This window comes from Pongo pygmaeus, chromosome 6 (genome assembly GCF_028885625.2).
Source record: "Pongo pygmaeus isolate AG05252 chromosome 6, NHGRI_mPonPyg2-v2.0_pri, whole genome shotgun sequence".
In the NCBI taxonomy this organism is placed as follows: Eukaryota; Metazoa; Chordata; class Mammalia; order Primates; family Hominidae; genus Pongo; species Pongo pygmaeus.
Window position 1 is genome coordinate 6568421 of NC_072379.2, and position 22013 is coordinate 6590433.

Genomic DNA, 22013 nt, shown 5'->3' on the forward strand with positions numbered 1-22013 from the left:
CCTAATGTCATTGCAGATAGTTATCACATAAAGATAATGAAACGGGGGGAGTCAATGCCCTCAAGCAGGAGTTAGTGACAGGGAGCATGGCTCCTGCAACCACAGGTTTTTTTTTTTTTTTTTTAAGATGGAGTCTCACTCTGTCTCCTAGGCTGGAGTGCGGTGGCGCAATCTCAGCTCACTGCAACCTCCGCGTCCTGGGTTCAAGCGATTCTCCTGTCTCAGCCGCCCTAGTAGGTGGGATTACAGGCGGCCGCCACCACATCCGGCTAACTTTTGTATTGTTTTAGCAGAGATGGGGTTTCACCATGTTGGTGAGGCTGGTCTCGAACTCCTGAACTTGTGATCCACCCACCTGGGCCTCCCAACCAAAGTGCCGGGATGACAGACGTGAGCCACTGCGCCCAGCCACCACAGGTTCCTCTTTTTTTTTTTTGAGACAGAGTCTCGCTCTGACTCCAGGCTGGAGTGCAGTGGTGCCATCTCGGCTCACTGCAACCACCGCCCAGGTTCAAGCGATTCTCCTGCCTCAGCCTTCTGAGTAGCTGGGACTACAGGCGCGCGCCTCCACGCCCGGCTAATCTAATTTTTGTATTTTTAGTAGAGACGGGGTTTCACCTTGTTGACCGGGATAGTCTCGATCTCTTGACCTTGTGATCTGCCCTCCTCGGCCTCCCAAAGTGCTGGGTTTACAGGCTTGAGCCACCGCGCCCTGTCTGACAGGTTCCTCTTTTTTTTTTTTTTTTGAGACGGAGTTTCGCTCTTGTCGCCCAGGCTGGAGTGCAATGGCAGGATCGCGGCTCGCTGCAACCACCGCCTCCCGGATTGAACCGATTCTCCTGCCTCAGCCTCCTGAGTAGCTGGGATTACAGGCGCCCACCGCCATGCCCCGTTAATTTTTTGTATTTTTATTAGGGACAGTGTTTCACCATGTTGGCCAGGCTGGTCTTGAACTCGTGACCTCAGGTGATCCGCCCGCCTCAGCCTCCCAAAGTGCTGGGGTTACGGACGTGAGCCACCGCGCCCGACTGACAGGTTCCTCTTAAAGCCCTGAACCCTAGGGAAGGGACCTGCAGGCTCGGCCACGCCCAGGCCACTTTAGCGCGCCAAGATGGCGGCCGCCGCGCCCCGCGGCCAGAGCCGAGTGGGCCCGAGCGCTTCCGAGCATTCCCGAAGTCCAGAGAAACTCCGGGAGCGGCGCGGGCGGGAGCGGCCCCGCCCGGAACCTGGGAGCGGCGGCGCCGGCGCGGGGGAGGGGAGGCCGGATGTGAGTGGAGCGGCCATTTCCTGTTTCTCTGCAGTTTTCCCCAGCTTTGGGTGGTGGCCGCTGCCGGGTATCGGCTTCCAGTCCGCGGAGGGCGAGGCGGCGTGGACAGCGGCCCCGGCACCCAGCGCCCCGCCGCCCGCAAGCCGCGCGCCCGTCCGCCGCGCCCCGAGCCCGCCGCTTCCTATCTCAGCGCCCTGCCGCCGCCGCGGCCCAGCGAGCGGCCCTGATGCAGGCCATCAAGTGTGTGGTGGTGGGAGACGGGTGAGTGCGCGGCCGGGGCCGGCCTGGAGGCCGCGGGGTCGGGCGCGGGCGGGGGTCGGGCCCGGACTGGGGCCCAGGCAGGCCGGCGTCCGCCGCGGGCTCGCGTAGGCGGTGGGCCTGGGCCTGGGTCTGGCCCTGTGTCGCGGGGCGGGGGCCGCGGGCGGGCGCCCCCACCGGACCCTGACGGTCCGGGCGGCGCGTGCCTGGTTCCGGCTCTCGATGGAGGAGGGCCTCGCTGCTCGCCGGCCAGAGGGAAAAGTGAACTCCACCCTCCGGCTTTCTTCCCGGACGCCGCCCGCCGCCCTCCTCGGGAGCGCTCGTAGAGCAAGCGCTCTTGGAGATTTTGACTATTTTTCTAAAAAGGGACCTTTTCTTGTTTTTTCCATGAACCTCTCGATCCCCTTTGAGAGTTGTGTTGGGAACGCGGCGGTCAAGTCGATCATATTTGACGCATGCTTGATTGTACGGGCCGCTTTGGTGCCCCCAAACTTTTCTTTAAAAAAAAATTTTTTTTTTCGTAGACGGGGTCTCGCTGTGTTGCCCAGGCCGGTCTCGAACTCCTGAGTTCAAGCGATCCTACCATCCCAGCCTCCAAAATGCCGGGATTACAGGCGTGTGCCACCACGCCTGGCTAATCTTTAAAAGTTTTTTGTAGAAATGGGGTCTCACTGTGTTGTCCAGGCTGGTCTCGAATTCCTGCGCTCGTGATTCTCCTGCGTCTCAGCCTCCAAAAGCGCTGGGGTGACACCGCGCCCGGCCTCTCAACTTATTTACGAACAAGTTTTTTGACTTACACTTCTGCCACTGTTAGGATTCTTAAAATTGTTGTTTTCGCTCTTTCCGTGGAGAAAGTTTTTAAGATGCTGGCTGGGAGGAGCCGGCTGTAATGGGGGACTGTTTTTTCTTTTCTTTCTTTTTTTTAACAACGTGGTGTGGTCATTGACAAAAAAAGTGTTCTTTGCTTAACGCGTTAGGTATGGGATGTAGCAGAACTGGCCCCCTGTGACTCCAGGCATTGCTTTTCATGACTGCCCGTGATGGTTACAGGCCCTAGAGGAAGACAAGACTTGTCTTATGCGGTTTTTTTCTCCCACAGAAACAAGAATCTCAGTGTAACCCGAGCAAAATCGCGCATCTCAACGTTGCTTGTATAGGTTAGTGTTAGCGAGGAAGAATTACTACCAGTTTAATCAAACTCAATGCAACTGGTACATGTTCCAGTAAAGTCCAAGGAAAGTTCTGGCATCACGGTTAACTGGGTTGATATTTTTCAAACTTATCATTAGGACAGATTTTGGTTCTTGCAGTTCAGATGCGAGAAGGATAATTAGACAGCTGATTTTTGTAGGATGCCCATCTGTCGGATTTGTCTTGGAAGTGTGAAGGAGTATTAGAGTATGTAGGCTATTCAGGCTTTTTTTTTTTTTTTTTTTTCTTTTTTTGAGACGGAGTTTCACTCTGTTGCCCAGGCTGGAGTGCAGTGGCACGATTTCGGCTCACTACAACCTCCGCCTCCCAGGTTCAAGCGATCCTTCTGCCTCAGTCTCCTTAGTAGCTGGGATTACAGGCACGCGCCACCGTGTCCGGCTAATTTTTGTATTTTTTAGTAGAGACGGGTTTCACCATGTTGGCCTGGCTGGTCTCGAACTCCTGACCTCAGGTGATCCACCCGCCTGGGTGTCCCAGAGTGTTGGGATTACAGGCGTGAGCCACGGCGCCCGGCCCAATTTTTTTTTTCTTTTCTTTTTTTTTTTTTGAGACAGGGTCTCACTCTGTTGCCCAGGCTGGAGTGCAATGGCGTGATCTTTGCTCCTGCAACCTCTGCCTCCCGGGTTCAAGCGATTCTCGTGCCTCAGTCTCCCAAGTAGCTGGGATTACAGGCGCAAGCCACCATGCCCAGCTAATTTTTTTTTTTTTGTATTTTTTTTGGTAGAGACAGAGTTTCACCATGTTGGCCAGGCTGGTCTCAAACTCTTGACCCTCAAGTGATCTGCCCGCCTCGGCTTGTTTTTTTTTTTGTTATAAGTCATATTGCTGATAATTATTTGAAAATTTCTAAAACTAAAACATAAGCATAGCAGATACGTTTATTTAATACTAACCGATTATGGACCTCTGCTGTTTGAATTGGCTGTTTTATCTAGTTAAATAACTTGTTGAGTGCCTGTCATGGAATCTGGACCCTCCCTTCAAATCCCCACCCCACCGCTTACATGGGGTAACTAACCCTAAGCACATCTCCCACCTCCCAAGAGAGAGGCGGTTCAGTGGGAGGTCAACAAGACTAAACAAGATGTTGGTTATTAACTACCTCGCAGGTTCCCCTTGCTGAGTGCTTAGTAAATGCCAGGTACTGTTATTGCGGTTTCTACTAAGGCTCTGTGAGGGAGTATTAGGCTTAAAAGTCTGTGGCCTTGAGTTTTCAGTCTGTTTTTTTTTTTTAATTAGTTATGAGCATTTGAGCAAGCACAGTTATTTTTTAATACTATGTTTAGTATTGATGTTGACTAGAGCTAGGTGATATTAGAAGTGAAATGTACCTGGCCAGGTCAAGTGGCTCACACCTGTAACCCAGCATTTTGGGAGGCCAAGGTGGGTGGATCACTAGAGCTTAGGAGTTCAAGACCAGCCTGGGCAACATGGTGAGACCCTGTCTCTGCTAAAAATAAAAAATTAGCTAGGTGTAGACACATGCCTGTAGTCCCAGCTACTCGGGAGGCTGAGGTGGGAGGATCGCTTGAAACTCAGGAGGTGGAGGTTGTAGTGAGCTGAGATCGTGCCATTGCACTCCAGCCCGGGCGACAGAGTGAGACCCCGTCTCAAAAAAGCAAAAACAAAAACTATTAGAGATACGTCTTTGGCCGGGCACAGTAGCTCAAGGCTGTAATCCCAGCACTTCAGGAGGCTGAGGTGGGCGGTTCACCTGAGGTCAGGAGTTGCAGACCAGTCTGGCCAACATGGCGAAACCCCATCTCTACTAAAAAGAGAAAAATTAGCTGGGCACGCCTGTAATCCCAGCTACTCAGGAGGTTGAGGCAGTAGAATCGCTTGAACCTGGGAGGTGGAGGTTGCAGTGAGCCGAGATTGTACCACTGCACTCCAGCTTGGGTGACAGAGGGAAACTCTCTTTTTTTTTTGTTTTTAAAGGAAATACATCTTCATCAATTCCTGCTTTGACCCTTTGCCTGGACCACGGCAGTGTCCTTTCAGGCTGTATGTCCCTCCATCCTGCCCTCCTGTGCCTCTGCTTACACTGGGCTCCTAAGGAAACTCCTGCTCCTTGTCTCATCATCCCTAGGGATGGTTCTGTCTTACATTGCTAGAATTGGATGCCTTGCCATCTTGTTTGCTCCTTAACTCTGCCTACAGCTTTGTAAATAATTCCTTCATGGAAATCTCTATTTGACTCTTCTGGGATGAGTTTTTTCCTTCTGGGGCCCTGACTGGTAGAGACTGATAATACACCCGTATGAAAATATGTCTGCCAGGTGCGGTGGCTCATGCCTGTAATCTCAGCACTTTGGGAGGCCGAGGCAGGCTCATCACCTGACGTCAGGAGTTCGAGACCAGCCTGGCCAACATGGCAAAACCCTGTCTCTACTAAAAGTACAAAAATTAGCTGGGTGTAGTGGTGGGCGCCTGTAATCCCAGCTACTCAGGATGCTGAGGCAGGAGAATCGCTTGAACCCCGAAGGCGGAGGTTGCAGTGAGCTGAGATTGTGTCACTGCAATCCAGCCTGGGCGACAAGAGCAAGCCTCTGTCTTGAAAAAAAAGAAAAAAAGTCAGAAATAATTTGCAAAGCATGTTAGAAAATTCTAGATTTCCTGAATAGCAATTTAATTGAGATTGGCCAAGAAATGTTACATAGGGTTGATACTTTTTTATTCTAAGATAGTCGTTTCTGAGCATGGGATCTATAATTTTTTTTTCCTCCACCTTACTGCTGCCCCACCCTTTAACTTTCACTTATTGGACCTTTGCCCCAAGATTTTCTCTCAGCTTTTCCTAGGTAAGACAGCATCACCCGGGCGCGATAGCTCATGCCTGTAATCCCAGCACTTTGGGAGGCCAAGGTGGGCGGATTGCCTGAAGTCAGGAGTTTGAGACCAGTCTGGCCAATATGGTGAAACCCTGTGTCTACTAAAAATACAAAAAAATTAGCCAGGGATGGTGGGGGGCACCTGTAATCCTAGCTACTCGGGAGGCTGAGGCAGGGGAATTGTTTGAACCAAGGGAGATGGAAGTTGCAGTGAGCCGAGATCGCGCCACTGCACTCCAGCCTGGGTAACAGAGTGAGACTCTGTCTCAAAAAGGAAAAAAAGACAGCATCTTACATTCAGGTATTTATAAACAAGTGTTTTATTATTTATTTGTTTTTATTTTATCTTGGCTCACTGCAGCTTCCACCTCCTGGGTTCAAGCGATTCTCCTGCCTCAGCTTCCCGAGTAGCTGGAACTACACGTGCCTGCCACCATGCCCAGCTAATTTTTTTTTTTTTTTTTGAGAAGGAGTTTTCGCCCTTTTTGCCCAGGTTGGAGTGCAGTGGTGCGATCTCGGCTCACTGCAACCTCCTTCTCCTGGGTTCAAGCGATTCTCCTGCCTCAGCCTTTCGAGTAGCTGGGGTTATGGGCCCATGCCATCACACTGGCTAATTTTGTATTTTTAGTAGAGATGGGGTTTCTCCTTGTTAGCCAGGTTGGTCTCAAACTCCTGACCTCAGGTTATCCACCTGCCTTAGCCTCTCAAAGTACTGGGATTACAGGCATAAGCCACTACGCCTGGCAATTTTTTGTATTTTTAATAGAGACAGGGTTTCACCATGTTGACCAGGTTGGTTTCGAACTCCTGACCTTAGGCGATCTGCCCGCCTTGGCCTCCCAAAGTGCTGGGATTATGGGCGTGAGCCATCATGCCTGGCCTAAACAACAGTTTTATTATTTTATTATTTTTTTTTATTGCTTATTACTATTTTTTGAGACGGAGTCTCGCTCTGTCACCCAGGCTGGAGTGCAGTGGCACGATATGGGCTCACGGCAACCTCTGCCTCCTGGGTTCAAGCGATTCTCCTGCTTCGGCCTCCCAAAGTGATGGAATTACAGGCCTGAGCCGCTGCGCCTGGCCACAACTATTTTAATAGTATTGTTTTGGTGTTGGTTGATTAAAGGAATGGGAATGAGTGACTTGAAGCTCTCTCTGTTTCACTCTTTATACAAAGTGGAGTCCTAATTGGGCTAGTGGCCTGTCTAGCCCAGTGTCTGACTTGGATATACATTATTGTCCAGGGGTTTCTTAGCTGAACGTGAAAAATGCCTTCTGTGACATCATCCTTACAGGAATATATACCATTTATTCTTTACTTCTGTTGAACGGTGGTGGCGTGAACCATGAATTTGTTTAAGCTTTTCAGTTTTGTGTGTTTTCCTCTCAAGGCATGGGGTTCCATATTTTTGACCTGTGGTAAAGGTATTTGAATTTACCTTTACCACAGGTCAAAGTGGCACTGGCCTCCAAATTTAGGTGTAGTATATGGCTCTGATCTTTGTTGATGATATTATACCTAATGTGTTTTTTTCTTGATAAGCCAAAAAAATTACACATTGTGTGTGTGTGTTTTTTTAATTTCAGATGATAGTTACAGTAAAAGTTTGGAGTTGGGCTAAGTGGGAGGAGCATCAGGAAGCCATTTTTAGAAACCTTAAATTTACCCTTTATAACTTCTATCTTTTGCATTAGTCATCTGATACCTTAGTACTGCCTGCTTTTTCACATCTCCATCACCAGGTAGCTCTTAAAATTGTAGTCTTCCTAGAAAGGAGATGTTTTTATCAAGAGTCTTTGCCACCAAGGCAGGATTGCATGTGGTCAATAGGAATATTTTCCTGCAATGTCTTAATATGAAAAATTTCAAACAGACTAGTGGAAAGCATTGTACAGTCAACATGCACATACCCATGGCCTGGATTCTATGACAACATTTTGCTCTACTTGTTCATTTTGTTGTATTTGCTTTATCATGTCTTCCTGTTATCAGAGGGAACCTTTTTTTTTTTTTTTTTTTTTTTTGAGACGGAGTCTCGCTCTGTCGCCCAGGCTGGAGTGCAGTGGCGCGATCTTGGCTCACTGCAAGCTCCGCCTCCCGGGTTCACACCATTCTCCTGCCTCAGCCTCCCGAGTAGCTGGGACTACAGGCGCCCGCCACTTCGCCCGGCTAATTTTTTGTATTTTTAGTAGAGACGGGGTTTCACCGCATTAGCCAGGATGGTCTCGATATCCTGACCTTGTGATCCGCTCACCTCGGCCTCCCAAAGTGCTGGGATTACAGGCGTGAGCCACCGCGCCCGGCCCAGAGGGAACCTTTTAAGAGGATTTATAGAGGAGTTGATTTTGTTTTTTTTATTTGTTTTGCTTTTTTTGAGACAGAGTCTTTCTCTGTTGCCCAGGCTGGAGTGCAATGGCATGATCTCTGCTCACTGCAATCTCTGCATCCCAGGTTCAGGCGATTCTCCTGCCTCAGCCTCCTGAGTAGCTGGGATTACAGGCACCCACCACCATGCCCGGCTAATTTTTGTATTTTTAATTGAGACGGGGTTTCACCATCTTGGCCAGGCTGGTCTCGAACTCCTGACCTCAGGTGATCCACTTGCCTTGGCCTCCCAAAGTGATGGGATTACAGGCGTGAGCCACCACACCTGGCCTGATTTTGAAAAAGAATAGGGGCTGTGTGCACTTAGATATAAATTCTTATTTTTGAACTCTTGTGTGTTCAGCTGGCTTGTATCAACTACACCAGGGTTAGCCTTGATTCTGGAAGGGTGGCTTCAGACTTCAGCTCAGTTGTGCATAGTGTCTTCAGCCTAAGTGAGAAACTTTATGCACTATCTTAATTTTTTGAAGCTTCTAGTGGTAATAATTGCTAGCTTTCTTTTTTTTTTCTTCTTTTTTTTTTGTAGAGACAGAGTCTTGCTCTGTCGCCAGGCTGGAGTGCAGTGACACGAAATAGCTCACTGCAACCTCTTGCCTCCCAGGTTCAAGCAATTCTCCTGCCTCAGCCTCCTGAGTAGCTGGGATTACAGGCGTGTGCCACCACGCCCAGCTAATTTCTTTTGTATTTTAGTAGAGATGGGGTTTCACCGTGCTGCACAGGCTGGTCTTGAACTCCTAAGGTCAGGCAGTCTGCCCACCTTGCCCTCCTAAAGTGCTAGGATTACAGGCATGAGCCGTCACGCCTGGCCTATGGCTAGCTTTCTTTACATTGATTGTGAAGTCAGATATTGGTATTAGAACATCATAATTTTAGATTGGGTTTTGTGTTTATTTAGCACTGCACTACTCTAGTGGTATATTTTTCTGGACAGATTTTATCTGCATAATTAATGCAATTATATATAAGGCCTACCGTTACAGAATCCCCATACCTTGTTTCTCAGTGTAAATCGAGGACCTTTATGCAAGGTTTTTAATTTATTCAATAAGTAGGAATATATATTTGACAGTTACTAAATTCTCCTATCTTGTCCTTAAGATCTACATATGTTTTTTTGTTTGTTTTTTGAGTCAGAGTCTCGCTCTGTTGCCCGGGCCGGAGTGCAGTGATGCGATCTCAGCTCACTGCAACCTCTACCCCCTGGCCTCAAGCGATACTTCTGCCTCAGCCTCCTGAGTAGCTGGGATTACAGGCGCTTGCCACTACACTCAGCTAATTTTTTGTATTTTTAATAGAGATGCAGTTTCGCTGTGTTGGTCAGTCTGGTCTCGAACTCCTGGCCTCAAGTGATCCACCCGCCTTGGCCTCCTGCTGGGATTACAGGCAAGAGCCACCGTGCCTGGCCAAGATCTACTCACTTTTAGACAGCAATATATGCTCTGTATTTTGGTTTGCAATTGTAATTGTCTTTGGGAGAGTTTGGCGTTTCTGTCTTAAGATCAACGTGTTTTTAAAAGAAGGCAGTGCAGAAAGTTGTTATTTTTGAGCTTCCTGGATCTTTTAATTTTTTTTTAACATGAGGAAATTCCTAGTGTTTCTAGATTTATTGATTGTGCTTTTAAGTTTTGGTTTATAGGAGAGACGTAGGGACGCCAAAAGTGGAAGGCAACGACACACGGCCCGTGGCGCCTTCAGCTAGGGAGAAAGAGAGAGAGGACGGGGGCTGGCGGGCGGGATGAGCTGCTGGAGGGCTGAGTTTCCGCAGACCTGGTAAGAGTTCCAGCTCTCGCATCCCTTTGCCGTGAGTTTGAGGAGGTGGTTGCAGCGGGGAAATGCACCAGAGGGGCGGGGCCTTCCAGTTATTAAATCACGTCATGCAAATGAGGTGGATAGACAGACCAATCCAAAGGTCCCGGGAAGCGTTTCGCCCGCACCACGCAGCGTAGGCATTCTTTGGGCAGTTCTACTTATTTGCATAATGTATGCAAATCATTTGAACAAAGATAGGCTAGGAATGACTTGTTCATCAAAATGTGGGCAACCATCGACTAAGACGGACATTTAATTTTATAACCTATAATTTTCGTGAATAAATGTTTATATTTAATATTAAAAAAAAGTTTTGGTTTATAGATTTCAGGAAGAAACACTAAAGTTTACCCCACTCCCCTCAAAAAGTAAGTAAAAAGTTCTCTTGGCTGGGCGTGATGGCTTCACGCCTGTAACCCCAGCACTTTGGGAGGCTGATGGGGTGGATCTCCTGAGGTCAGGAATTCGAGACCAGTCTGGCCAACATGGCAAAACCCTGTCTCTACTGAAAATACAAAAAAAAAAAAAAAAAAAAATTAGCTGGATGTGGTGGTGCTTATCTGTAGTCCCAGCTGCTTGGGAGGCTGAGGCAGGAGAATTGTTTGAACCCAGCAGGCAGAGGTTGTGGTGAGCCAGGATTGCACCATTGGGCTCCAGCCTGGAAGACAGAGCCAAGACTCCGTCTTAAAAAAAAAAAAAAAAAAGTTAATGGAAAAATGAAGAACATAATAGGAACATAAGTTATTTGCTTTCATTGCGGTTATTTCTACAGGATAGGGCAGGGGAAGCACAGATAGGTTAAAAAAAATTGTAGCATCATGAGCTGGGGGAAATCCAATGTAGAAATGGCATGAACTTTCTTCCAGCCGACTCATGTTCGTTTCCTAGAGTGATGACATTGCTCAATGATTGAAAAGAGGTTGAGCTGAGCAGTTAATTATATAAAGTTAGAAATTCCAAAGCAAGTAATAACTTCCAGAAATTCTCCAGCAGTATCAGTCAAGACTTGTGGCTAAATATGGCTTCCATTTTTCATGAGGGAAAGGCCATGGAAAGGCTGTCACATTGCCCAGTGCAGATGTTGACTTGGTTTGTGGAAGCAGAGCGTGGACAAAGAATGAATATACACTAATAGGAGTGGAATAACCTTTTTCTTTTACCTATTTGAAGAAATTAAGTAAAAGTTTTAATCAAAAGACTTAAAGAGGAGTTGATTTTATCTTTTGATTGCACTAAGCTTAAATATAAGGTTGCACTTTAAGAATTCTATAATTTAATAATCATATTCTTATAAGACATAGATTTGTAACAAATAGTGATTGGTAATGAAATTTCAGTCAATATCAGATTATGCCAGTACCTTGAATCTCTTCACGGTTGAGCCTTTCTCAGCTAAAGATGTCATTCGGGAAGGGAAGTTTAGAGGATTTTAGACACAGCTGGTTGCATTTATAGTAGTAGTTTTGTTCCTCATATACATGGAGACTTAGGACAGCATAGTAAAAGAAGTGATAATGACATTTTATCATAACAGTCAAAACCTTCATAGCAGCTTATCCTTGACACTGAGCGGCAACTATTGTTAAGGTTTTTACACAACCTATATCTTTTTTTTTTTTTTTTTTGAGACGGAGTTTCGCTCTTGTTGCCCAGGCTGGAGTGCAATGGCGCAATCTCGGCTCACTGCAACTTCCGCCTCCCAGGTTCAAGCAACTCTCCTGCCTCAGCCTCCCGAGTAGCTGGTATTACAGGCATGCACGCCTGGCTAATTTTTGTATTTTTAGTAGAGAGGGGTTTCTCCATGTTGGTCAGGCTGGTCTCGAACTCCTGACCTCAGGTGATCCGCCCGCCTTGGCCTCCCAAAGTGCTGGGATTACATGTGTGAGCCACCACGCCCAGCCAACCTTTATCATTTTTAAAAAGGTCCCTTAGAGCTTTAGGCTCCACTTTCTTCCTAAGCTGCCACATCCAAACCATGGGTAAGCGATGCTTGTTCTGCCTCCAAGTTCAAGCACTCCAAGAAACAGCCCACTTGTCTTCACTGTCCAGTCCCCATTCTTGGTCCAGGCCACCATGGGTGGCTCCTGGACTGTAGCAACAGCTTCCATGTGTGCCTGCCTTGAGTGAGTCCCTGGCGTCCTCAGGCTTCCTGCCACACTGCAGTTGGAGGCTTCTTCTAAAATCCAGTGCTTTCTTGGCAATTTAAAACCTGTGACTTTCCAAGTAGGATCTAGTCCCCACATCCTTAACAAGAAGAGGTAACATATTTCCCTATGCCACTGCCCACTTTTTTTTTTATTGTTGAGATGGGATCGTGCTTTGTCACCTAGGCTGGGATGGAGTGGTGTGATCACAGCTCACTGCCACCCCGAATTCCTGGGCTGAAGGGATCCTCTTGCTTCAGCCTCCTGAGTAGCTGGGACTACAGGCAAGCGCCACCATGCCCCACTTATTTTTGAATTTTTTGTGGAAACAAGGTCTCTATGTTGCCCAGGCTGGTCTTGAACTCCTGGGCTCAGCGATCCTCCCACCTCAGGCCCCTGTGCTGGGATTACAGGCCTAAGCCACTGCACCAGGCTTTTATTTTTTAATTAAAAAAAATTTATTTTTTTGAGACAGGGTCTCACTTTGTCCCTCAGACTGGATGCAGTGGTGCAATCTTGGTTCACTGCAGCCTTGACCTCCCTCCTGGGTTCAAGTGATCCTCCTGCCTCAGCCCCCCAAGTAGCTGAGACTACAGGTGCACACCGCCACACCCACCTAATTTTTGTATTTTTAGTAGAGAACGGGTTTCTCCATGTTGGCCAGGCTGGTCTTGAACTCCTGGGCTCAAGCGATCCACCCACCTCAGCCTCCCAAAGTGCTAGGATTACAGGCATGAGCCACCATGCCTGGCCTAAAAATATTTTTTTCAGCTCTAGAAATGTTAGCTCTTTTGCTGTACATTTCCAGAGCTGCTTTAATGATGACAGTTATCACACCCATAATTTCATGTGATGATTGCATTCTTAATTTTTAAATTTAACAACTGCACTTACTTCATGAGGTCTTGTTCATTGATGTATCTTTAGCACCTAGTGTGCTTCTGGTGTAGCACACGGTTGATACAAATTGAAATTGAACTAATGCTCACAGTAGTTTGGGGATGTAGCTGGTAGTTCTGCATTAGTTTTGCAGGTGAAAAAAAAAGGCATGAGGAAGTTGAAACTTGCCAAAAAATACAGCCAGTACGTGCTAGAATTGGCCCTGGGTCTCAAATCTGGGCTTCTGACTCCAAAGCTTAGGCTCCTGCTCATACAGGTTTATTTTCACATTCTAAGCTTTTAACGAAATGTATGTCCAATGAGTCATTTCTGTTTAGAAAGCCTTTAGGAGTTGGAAGCTACTTCCTGGTGATGTAATGTTTGACTCTCTAAAGTCTTTGGAATGGGGAGTTCCAACTTTTGTTAAGCCCTCAATAATGTCATGAGTGAATGAATATTGGCAAGACTGGCTGGGCCTGTAATCTGCCTTGAGTGTGAGGGAAAATGGAAAAGCGCTTAACTTTATGGTAAATTCTAATTTATAGTAGTTGAGATTGAACGACAAAAATCTTAAAATTATGACACTGATGTATCATTGTGACCTTGGTAAACTGACAGCACAGCAGAGAGAAGAGCTCATTAAGGAGAGCACTTGGCTAACTGAACCCTCAGGATGCCAGAGAATTGAGCTCTCATGTAAGCCCTTAAGCTTGCCTTGTCAATGCTGTAGAAATTGGAGACCTTTACGTTTTGCTAATGATGTGGTGACCTTAGTTATTAGGTGATAGCCTCTTGAAAAATATTCCAGGTGGTTGGGAGACTTTCAGCCACCACTCTGACTTCTGCCTGGTGGCACACTGGTAATATTAGGATTAGTCTCTACCCATTACCAGTTGTGCAGGTGGTGCTCCTTTCTCTGAAGTTTTTCTACACACTTCTCTGTTTGGCAAGTTTAACTTCCATCCTCTCTGAGCCATTAATTAAATGTCTGGGATGTATTGTAATAGCCTCTGCTTATAGACTTATGGTGCTGTGTGAGGACTGGGGCTGGGGGAGGTGGCAGTTGAATACAGCTGAATTAATGTGATGGCAGTTACGTGTGGTGGTTTATTGACTAAGCACTTTCTCTCAAGAGAAAAGTCATTGCTGATTGCCATAGGGGAGGCTGTAGGGATGTGGGATTTTGAGCTGTGCCACTTAAGGCAGCAGAATAAGTTACTTAAAGAGGAAAGCTGTGTTTGTATATTAGTGTTAATTAAAATACCTTTAGGCTGGGTGTGGTGGCTCATGCCTGTAATCCCAGCACTTTGGGAGGTCCAGGTGGGCGGATCACTTGAGGTCAGGAGTTCGAGACCAGCCTGGCCAAGATGGCAAAAACCCATCTCTACTAAAAATACAAAAAAATTAGCCAGGCGTGGTGGTGGGCACCTGTAATCCCAGCTACTTGGGAGGCTGAGGCAGGAGAATCGCTTGAACCTGGGAGGCAGAGGTTGCAGTGAGCCAAGATGGTGCCACTGCACTGCACTCCAGCCGGGGCGACAGCACGAGACTCAGTCTCAAAAAAAAAAAAAAAAAAAAAAAAAAATATCTTCAGGATCAAACTTAAGATTCTTGGATGAAAGGCTCTACAGATGTTCACAGAAGAGACGTGAAGTTTTAAAATCTTGTTTCTTTTGAGTCTTGTACATAGGTAACAACTGTTTGACTATTAATGCTAACACCAGGTACCTAAACAGAACGTGATGGCTCCTGACTCTATCTTTCTGAGAAATTCTAGTTTGTCTACTTTAAATTTCAGAGTACCAATGTGTATGTGGTGATAAAGGGTTATAGAAAACATTTTCTTTAATGCTAAGTATGTGATGTATATGCCTTGATTTTTATTATCTAGAAATTATTTTAACCTAATAATGAAAACTAAGATTACATTCATGTTGACTAAGCAACCTTTTTTCTTTTTCTTTAGAGCTGTAGGTAAAACTTGCCTACTGATCAGTTACACAACCAATGCATTTCCTGGAGAATATATCCCTACTGTGTAAGTATCTTAAATTAAATTGGGAATTAACTTGTTTGTGTTACGGTTTTCACATTCCTTTGACCATTTGTTTTGCTGTAAAGCCATCTTTAGTCCTCATATGAACAGATACTAATTTTTTCTTAAACATTCACTGAAACCTAATTATGAGGTATTTTAGGCTTTTAAAAAGTAGGGCTGGGCGTGGTGATCTCAGCACTTTGGGAGACTGAGGCGGGCGGATCAACTGAGGGTCAGGAGTTCAAGACCAGTGTGGTCAACGTGATGAAACCCCATCTCTACTAAAAATACAAAAAATTAGCTGGGTGTGGTGGCGGGTGCCTGTAATCCCACATATTTGGGAGGCTGAGGCAGGAGAATCACTCGAACCCTGGAGGCGGAGGTTGCAGTGAGCCAAGATCATGCCACTGCACTCCAGCCTGGGCAATGAGAGCGAAACTCCATCTCAAAAGAAAAAAAAAAAGAAACTTAGAGTAATACAAACTTTTCACGACTTTGCTAATTGATTTTTAGACATCCAAAAAACAAACTTTAAATGTCTGTGAAGTATAGAGACTGGATGATGTTAAAGAAAACCAGAGTTGGACACAAGAACTCTGACCAAAAGTCTGATCAGAAACAGTCCTTGTCAGTGCACGAGTTTCAGATACATTGGATTTCTGGGAACTGGAATGGGAAGGATTCCATTATGTTTTAATTGGCCTTTTCTGATAAGTCATCAGTTGGTTACATGTCAGCATTGAGGTATAGGGCTTTGGAACTGAAACTTGGATGTGTGTGTTGAAGGGGGTATGGGAGGGTGGAATTGGCTGTTGAGTTGCTTACTCCCTGTAGGCAGCAGAATTGGGTGGAGACAGGAAAGTGCTGCTCTGGTGATGGGTTACCCGGGAGCCCATGTAGCTGAGCCTCATAATGCACCATCCTGCGGCTGCTGTGAGTCCTCCCTGTGCACGCTGGGGAGGTGTCGCCTTCTCCCCACCTGTGTTCACCTCGTCAGGCACAACACACACCCAGGTGCTCTCTGAAGTGTCCTACCCATGTTTTTGTTGTTGTTGTTGTTTTCCTTTTTTTTTTTTGGAGTTAGTCTCTCTCTCTCTTGCCCAGGCTGGAGTGCTGTGATGCGATCTCAGCTCACTGCAACGTCTGCCTCCTGGGTTCAAGTGATTCCCTGCCTCAGCCTCCCAAGTAGCTGGGATTACACGCGTACACCACCACACCTGGCTAATTTTTGTTTCTTTAGTAGAGATGGGTTTCACCTTGTTGGCCAGGTTGGTCTCAAACTCCTGACCTCAGGTGATCTGCCCACCTCGGCCTCCCAAAGTGCTGGAATTACAGGTGTGAGCCATGGCACCCATTTTTTACTGTAAGTGGAATCATGCTGTCCCTGTTGTCCTAAATTTATGGGGGAGATTTTCCTTATCTACATATGTAGATAAAGGTTTAATCATTAATGATTAATGATTTTGAAGTACTGTAACTGATTTAACCCACTGGTCACTTGGACTCTTGGTGTTAACAGACATTGCTGGGTTCAGTGTTGTCCCTCATGTCTTTGTGTACACTTGATAGATTATTAGAAGTAAAATCGTGCCAAATCAAGAGACAATGGATGTTTTAAATTTTGGTAGATACAGCTGGGCGTGATTGCTCACGCCTGTAATCCCAGCACTTTGGGAGGCCAAGACGGAAGGATCACTTGAGGTCAGGAGTTAGAGACCAGCCTGGCCAACATGGTAAAACCCCCACCTCTACTAAAAATACAATAGTTAGCTGGGCGTGATGGTGTACTCCTGTAGTCCCAGCTACTCAGGAGGCTGAGACATGAGAATTGCTTGAACCCGCGAAGCAGAGGTTGCAGTGAGCCAAGATTACACCACTGCACTTCAGCCTGGGTAACAGAGTGAGACTCTGTCTCCAAAAAAAAAAAAAAAATTATTTTTTGGTAGATAACTACCAAATTGCTGTCTATAAAGCTGTCACTTTGCTGGCCTTGACTAAAGTGGCCTCTTAGTACACACTGCCATTAACGTGGGTTGAAGTTATCTAACTGTTTTCATTTCCAATCACAGATGTGGTTAAAATCTTTTGAATTTTTTTTTTAATTAAAAAATTTTGCTCATGCCTGTAATCCCAGCACTTGGGGAGGCTGAGCCAGGCGGATCACTGAGGTAAGGAGTTTGAGACCAACTTGGCCAAGATGGTGAAACCCTGTCTCTACTAAAAATACAAAAATTAGCTGGGCATGGTGGCACATGACTGTAATCCCAGCTACTCGGGAGGCTGAGGCAGGAGGATTGCTTGAACCTGGGAGGCAGAGGTTGCAGTGAGCCAAGATTGTGTCACTGCACTCCAGCCTGGGCAACAGAGCAAGACGTTGTCTCCAAAAAAGAAAAAAATATATGTGTTTTTGTAGAGCTATGTTTTGCTATATTGCCCAGGCTGGTCTTGAACACCTGGCCTCAAGTGATTCTCCACCTTGGCCTCCCAAAGTGTTGGGATTACAGGCGTGAGCCACCACACCTGGCTCTTTTGAATGTTTACTGTACGTTTTTAGTCTCTTGTGAATTGTCTGTTTAAATCTTTCGTATTTTTCTACTGAAATTTTTTCTTACTGATGGAACATTTCCTTCCTTCCCTCCCTCCCTCCCTTCCTTCCTTTCTTCCCTCCCTCCTTCCCTCCCTCCCTCTCCCCCCCTTCCCTCCTCTCCTACTCTGCTTCCCTCCTTCCCTTCTTCCTTCTCCTTTCTTTTCCCCTCCCTCCCTTCCTCCCTCCCTCCCTCCCTCCCTTTCTTTTTTTTTCTTTTTTTTCTTTTTTTCTTTTTTTTTTTTTTTTTTTTTTGAGTTGGGGTCTTGCAGTATTGCCCAGGCTGGACTTGAACTACTGGTCCTTCCACCTCAGACTGTTGAGTAGCATGCTCCACTGCACGTGGCCTGATGGAACGTTTTGTAAATAATCTTCAGTCTGTCATTTGTCTTTGTACTTCATTATGGTGTCTTCTGCCATATAGAAATTTAGCATTTAATGTAAATAATACCACCTTACCCGGGCGCGGTGGCTCACACCTGTAATCCCAGCACTTTGGGAAGCTGAGGTGGGTGGATTATGAGGTCAGGAGATAAAGACCAGCCTGATCAACATGGTGAAACCCCATCTCTACTAAAAATACAAAAATTACCCGGGCGTCGTGGCGCGCACCTGTAATCCCAGTTCCTCAGGAGGCTGAGGCAGGAGAATCACTTGAACCCAGGAGGTGGAGGTTGCAGTGAGCCGAGATTGCACCACTGCACTGCAGCCTGGGCGACAGAGTGAGATTCTGTCTCAAAACAAAAAAAAAAATGATAATAATGATAATACCACCTCTCAGAATTGTATGTTGTACTTAGAAAGGCCGTTCCTACTTAAATGATGCAAAAGTATGCTCTAGTATTTTTTTCTAGGATTTTTGTGGCTAAAATTTTTATCTTTAATTCATTTAGAACTAATTTTTGGTATAGAATGAGGCAAGGACCTGATTCTTTTTCCCTTATAGGGGAAAAAAAGTCACAATACTATTTATCCAATAATCTTTTTCTTATGGAAGCATAATTACCATGTCCATCACCATCATACCTTTTCTTTCTTCTTCTTCTTTTTTTTTTTTGAGACCGAGTTTCGCTCTTGTTGCCCAGGCCGGAGTGCAATGGTGCAACTTGGCCCACTGCAACCTCTGCCTCCCGGGTTCCAGCGATTCTCTTGCCTCAGCCTCCCAAGTAGCTGGGATTACAGGTACCTGCCACCACGCCCTGGCTAATTTTTGCGTTTTTAGTAGACACACAGTTTTATCATGTTGGCCAGGCTGGTCTCGAACTCTTGACCTCAGGTGGTCCACCCACCTCGGCCTCCCAAGGTGCTGGGATTACAGGCGTGAGCCACTGCGCCCAGCCTCTGCTTTTTATTATATTTTTCCTTTTTTTTCTTTTTTGCCTTCCTGTCCAGAGGAAACACTATTTTCTTCTAAAGCTTGGTTTCTGCTGACCAGTAGCAATTTTTAACATCAGTCTGATTTCCCTCTGTCAGCCTGTAGGCTTTGCTGGGTTACCTCTCCTGACTAATTTGTGTAGCAACTTCATATGAATTTAAACATTTGTATCATCAGTTACACTGACTTTGAAAATGTTATTGGGAGGCTTGTTAAGTCAGGTGTATTTTGTGTGACTGCTCTACACTCAGGCCTCCTGGAAACCCTGCAGAGGGTAGCTCTGGTGGCCAGCTCTCTTGCTGAAAATGAGCAACATAAGTACATGAAAAACCTGACAAGTAGGATTTGAAAGCAGGGCTAATTGTACCCTTATTTCTTCCCAGGATAAAAGTCTTAAACTTTGTTTAAAGTAAAATGTTTTTATTTCTGACAGTGATTTGTTTCACTTAAATAGCTTGTTGTTTGTTTCTTTCATTTCTCTTAAGTTTTGGGTTTGGTTTGTTTCCCGCAAGTTTTGCCCCTGCCTCCTTCCTCCTTGTGCCTGCAGGGACATTTGCTGGTGTGGCAGCCTCCAGGCCCATCCCCAGCCTTTTTCGTGGCACACGTTCTCTAGGATGGCTGGGACAGTGACTTAGCTTCTACATCTGTGACTAACCATTTTCATTCCATTCTACAGCTTTGACAATTATTCTGCCAATGTTATGGTAGATGGAAAACCGGTGAATCTGGGCTTATGGGATACAGCTGGACAAGAAGATTATGACAGATTACGCCCCCTATCCTATCCGCAAACAGTAAGGATTGCAGCTGATTTTTAATGTGTCTTTTAGGGTATATAATTCTCGAGCGCTTAATTAGTGCATGTTACCTATGGACTTGCTTATATTGCCATCATTTAGGTATTGAGTAAATAGCAAACGGTGGAATTGGTTCCATATAAACATCCCCCTAGATGCAAGCCAGGAGTTTTGTGTTTTGAGTGTTACCAGCTGTTCCATTGTTGGGCATTTTACAGTCTTCCATTTAGCTTTAGAATAACCGTATGAAAGAGGTACTTTTTGTTTTGTTTTTGCAAACCAGTTTTTAACACCAATTAGTTTGAAGGCAAGTTTGCTGTGTGACATTTTTGTACCACAGAATCAAATTAGGCAGTTAAGATTCAGGTTTCTTTAAACCAAGTTAGTAACTAATCTTACAGGTTTAATACATTTTTTCCCACAAAATACATAATTTGTATGGGTATAGAACCTAAATCTATTCAATGTAGATTGAGGTTTTGGTTTTGTAAAATGTATCCACTGTGTCTAATCAGAAAAAAAAGTTTAGATTAGTTTTGCTTCTGTACCAGACAACTAAGTGATTTATTTACCAAAGCTAATTAGAGCAGTAGCTGGTGAAAATGGGTACTTAGAAGACATTGTTGTGGTTAACAGTTACTTTTCTTTAAGCAGTTGTGTTACTTGTGTATCATTTGCTTATCTTGTTACATGTTTGTTCTTCATTTTTAAAAGTGTCTTTGGAAGTAAAAGTTAAATATGCTTGAGATTCCTTGGGTTGATAACCTGTGTGCATGTCCTAGCTCTGTGACTTCAGGCAGGCTTCTTCCTCTCTCCAGTCTTTGCCTGTTTCCTTGTAGGATGAGATGAGTACATGTCACGCACTCATAACAATCCTGGGCACATTGCACACACTGTGGGGCCAGCCGCTGTCAGAATTCTCCTGTTCCTCAGTATGCGGGTGGGTCGGCCTAGAGAGTGCTGCCTTCCACGTTGTGTGGGTGCTCAGCAAACCTGGGTTGGCCGGAGGGATTGGGGTTGGGGTCGGGTTGAGGTCAGGAAGACATCCTAGAGAAAGGCTGGCTTTGAGCCCTGATGGATGATGAGGCAGCCTGTGATTGATTCAACCAGTACTTTGTTTTAGGGGTAATATGGATGAAATAACTTAGTAGTTAAGTCTGCTGTATTAAAAATCAGTCTGTAATCCCCAGAGAATTCAAATTCTTCAATATCTTAGGAAACTATTCTATACCCAGTGGATGTTTAATAATTTAGATTGTAAATGGATTTAAAAACATACTGGCTGGTAGAGTAGGAGTCTTCAGCCCACTGGACACCTGTGGAAGGGTGTGGTGTCATTCTGAGAAATGAGAGCCACCCCGCTGTGACTCAGGGGGTACTGGGCAGGGCGAGGCCTCTCTAAGGAAGGCCTCACAGTAAGTCAAGGGTGACTTGGCAGGAGTCCCACTTTGTGTTCTGAGGAACACACAGATAAGGAAGGAGAACTCTCCTCAGCTTGAACAAAGCTGTAGAGTGTGAGGCCTGGTATCAAAGTAGGTGTTGTCCTCATAGGGCTAGAACTTAAACTTCATGTTTCCTCTGTGTGAGACTGTGGACTGCTTTCCTATAAAATATTTGAAGAGCAAGAAGGGAGTGAGACATGGTTCTTGCCCTCAGGTAGTTCACAGAAAAGTCCCATAAAGTGTGTAATATACCCTGTGCTAGCAAGGGGGTGAGCCGGGCACTTAAGGAGCAAGAGGGGCGAGCACCCACCCAGCAGTGGAAGCCTTCCTGTCTGGACTCCTTCAGAGATAAGGAAATTATCTTGACAACTCAGGGGCAGGCCACAAATGCTCAGATACCAGTGTCTGGAAGGTCTCATCCCTTTGAGCCACACTGTCCTAAGAAGAATGGGATCTGGTAGTAACATGCTGGCAGCTGGGTCTCTTGTTGATAAAGGGGAAACTTCTGAATTTTGTACTACATGGAATGTGGTCCCTGATTGCTGGCTCTGTGGTCTGCAGACCTGTTTATGTAGCTCATCCAAGACTGCTTAGACACATTCCTGAAGGACCAGTTGGAAGATTTCTTATCTAGGGCGTCCTAAAAAGAGATGTTACATTTCCTGTGGTCATTTAACATTTGCATCCTCTCTGTTGGGTAGCTCTGTCTGGCTAAGTCTCTTCAGACCATTCGTTTCTTCTTCGTTCTCCAAAAGATGGTGAGCAGGTAGTCGCCATTCTCAGTTGAAATTGCCCATCAGGTTTTTATTTTCCCGAATTACGTAATCCTTAGATTATTTTCTCTTGAAAATCTTTGCTAAGTTCTGCATACTCATCTTCAGTTGGCATGCACAGAATCAAGTCTTGTCAGAGTGTCGCTCAAGTCCAGCATCTTCCCTTGTGTAGATCACCTGTATTTATTTGCCTGCTTGCACCAGCATTGGTGGTGTGA

At 45.8% G+C, this 22013-nt stretch overlaps 1 protein-coding gene across 2 annotated transcripts in view; it reads left to right on the plus strand.

The window, feature by feature from the left end:
* The first annotated feature begins 1222 nt into the window (after nt 1-1222).
* Nucleotides 1223-22013, plus strand: part of RAC1 (Rac family small GTPase 1) — a 30270-nt gene continuing 9479 nt past the window's right edge. Inside the window, exons 1-3 of one of the 2 annotated variants that reach the window (XM_054496170.2) lie at nt 1223-1528; nt 14753-14824; nt 19460-19577. In XM_054496170.2, the coding sequence (XP_054352145.1) occupies nt 1494-1528; nt 14753-14824; nt 19460-19577 (225 nt within the window). In that variant the 5' untranslated portion in view covers nt 1223-1493. The remainder of the gene's footprint in view (nt 1529-14752; nt 14825-19459; nt 19578-22013) is intronic. The other variant, XM_063668100.1, reaches the window with a different exon arrangement.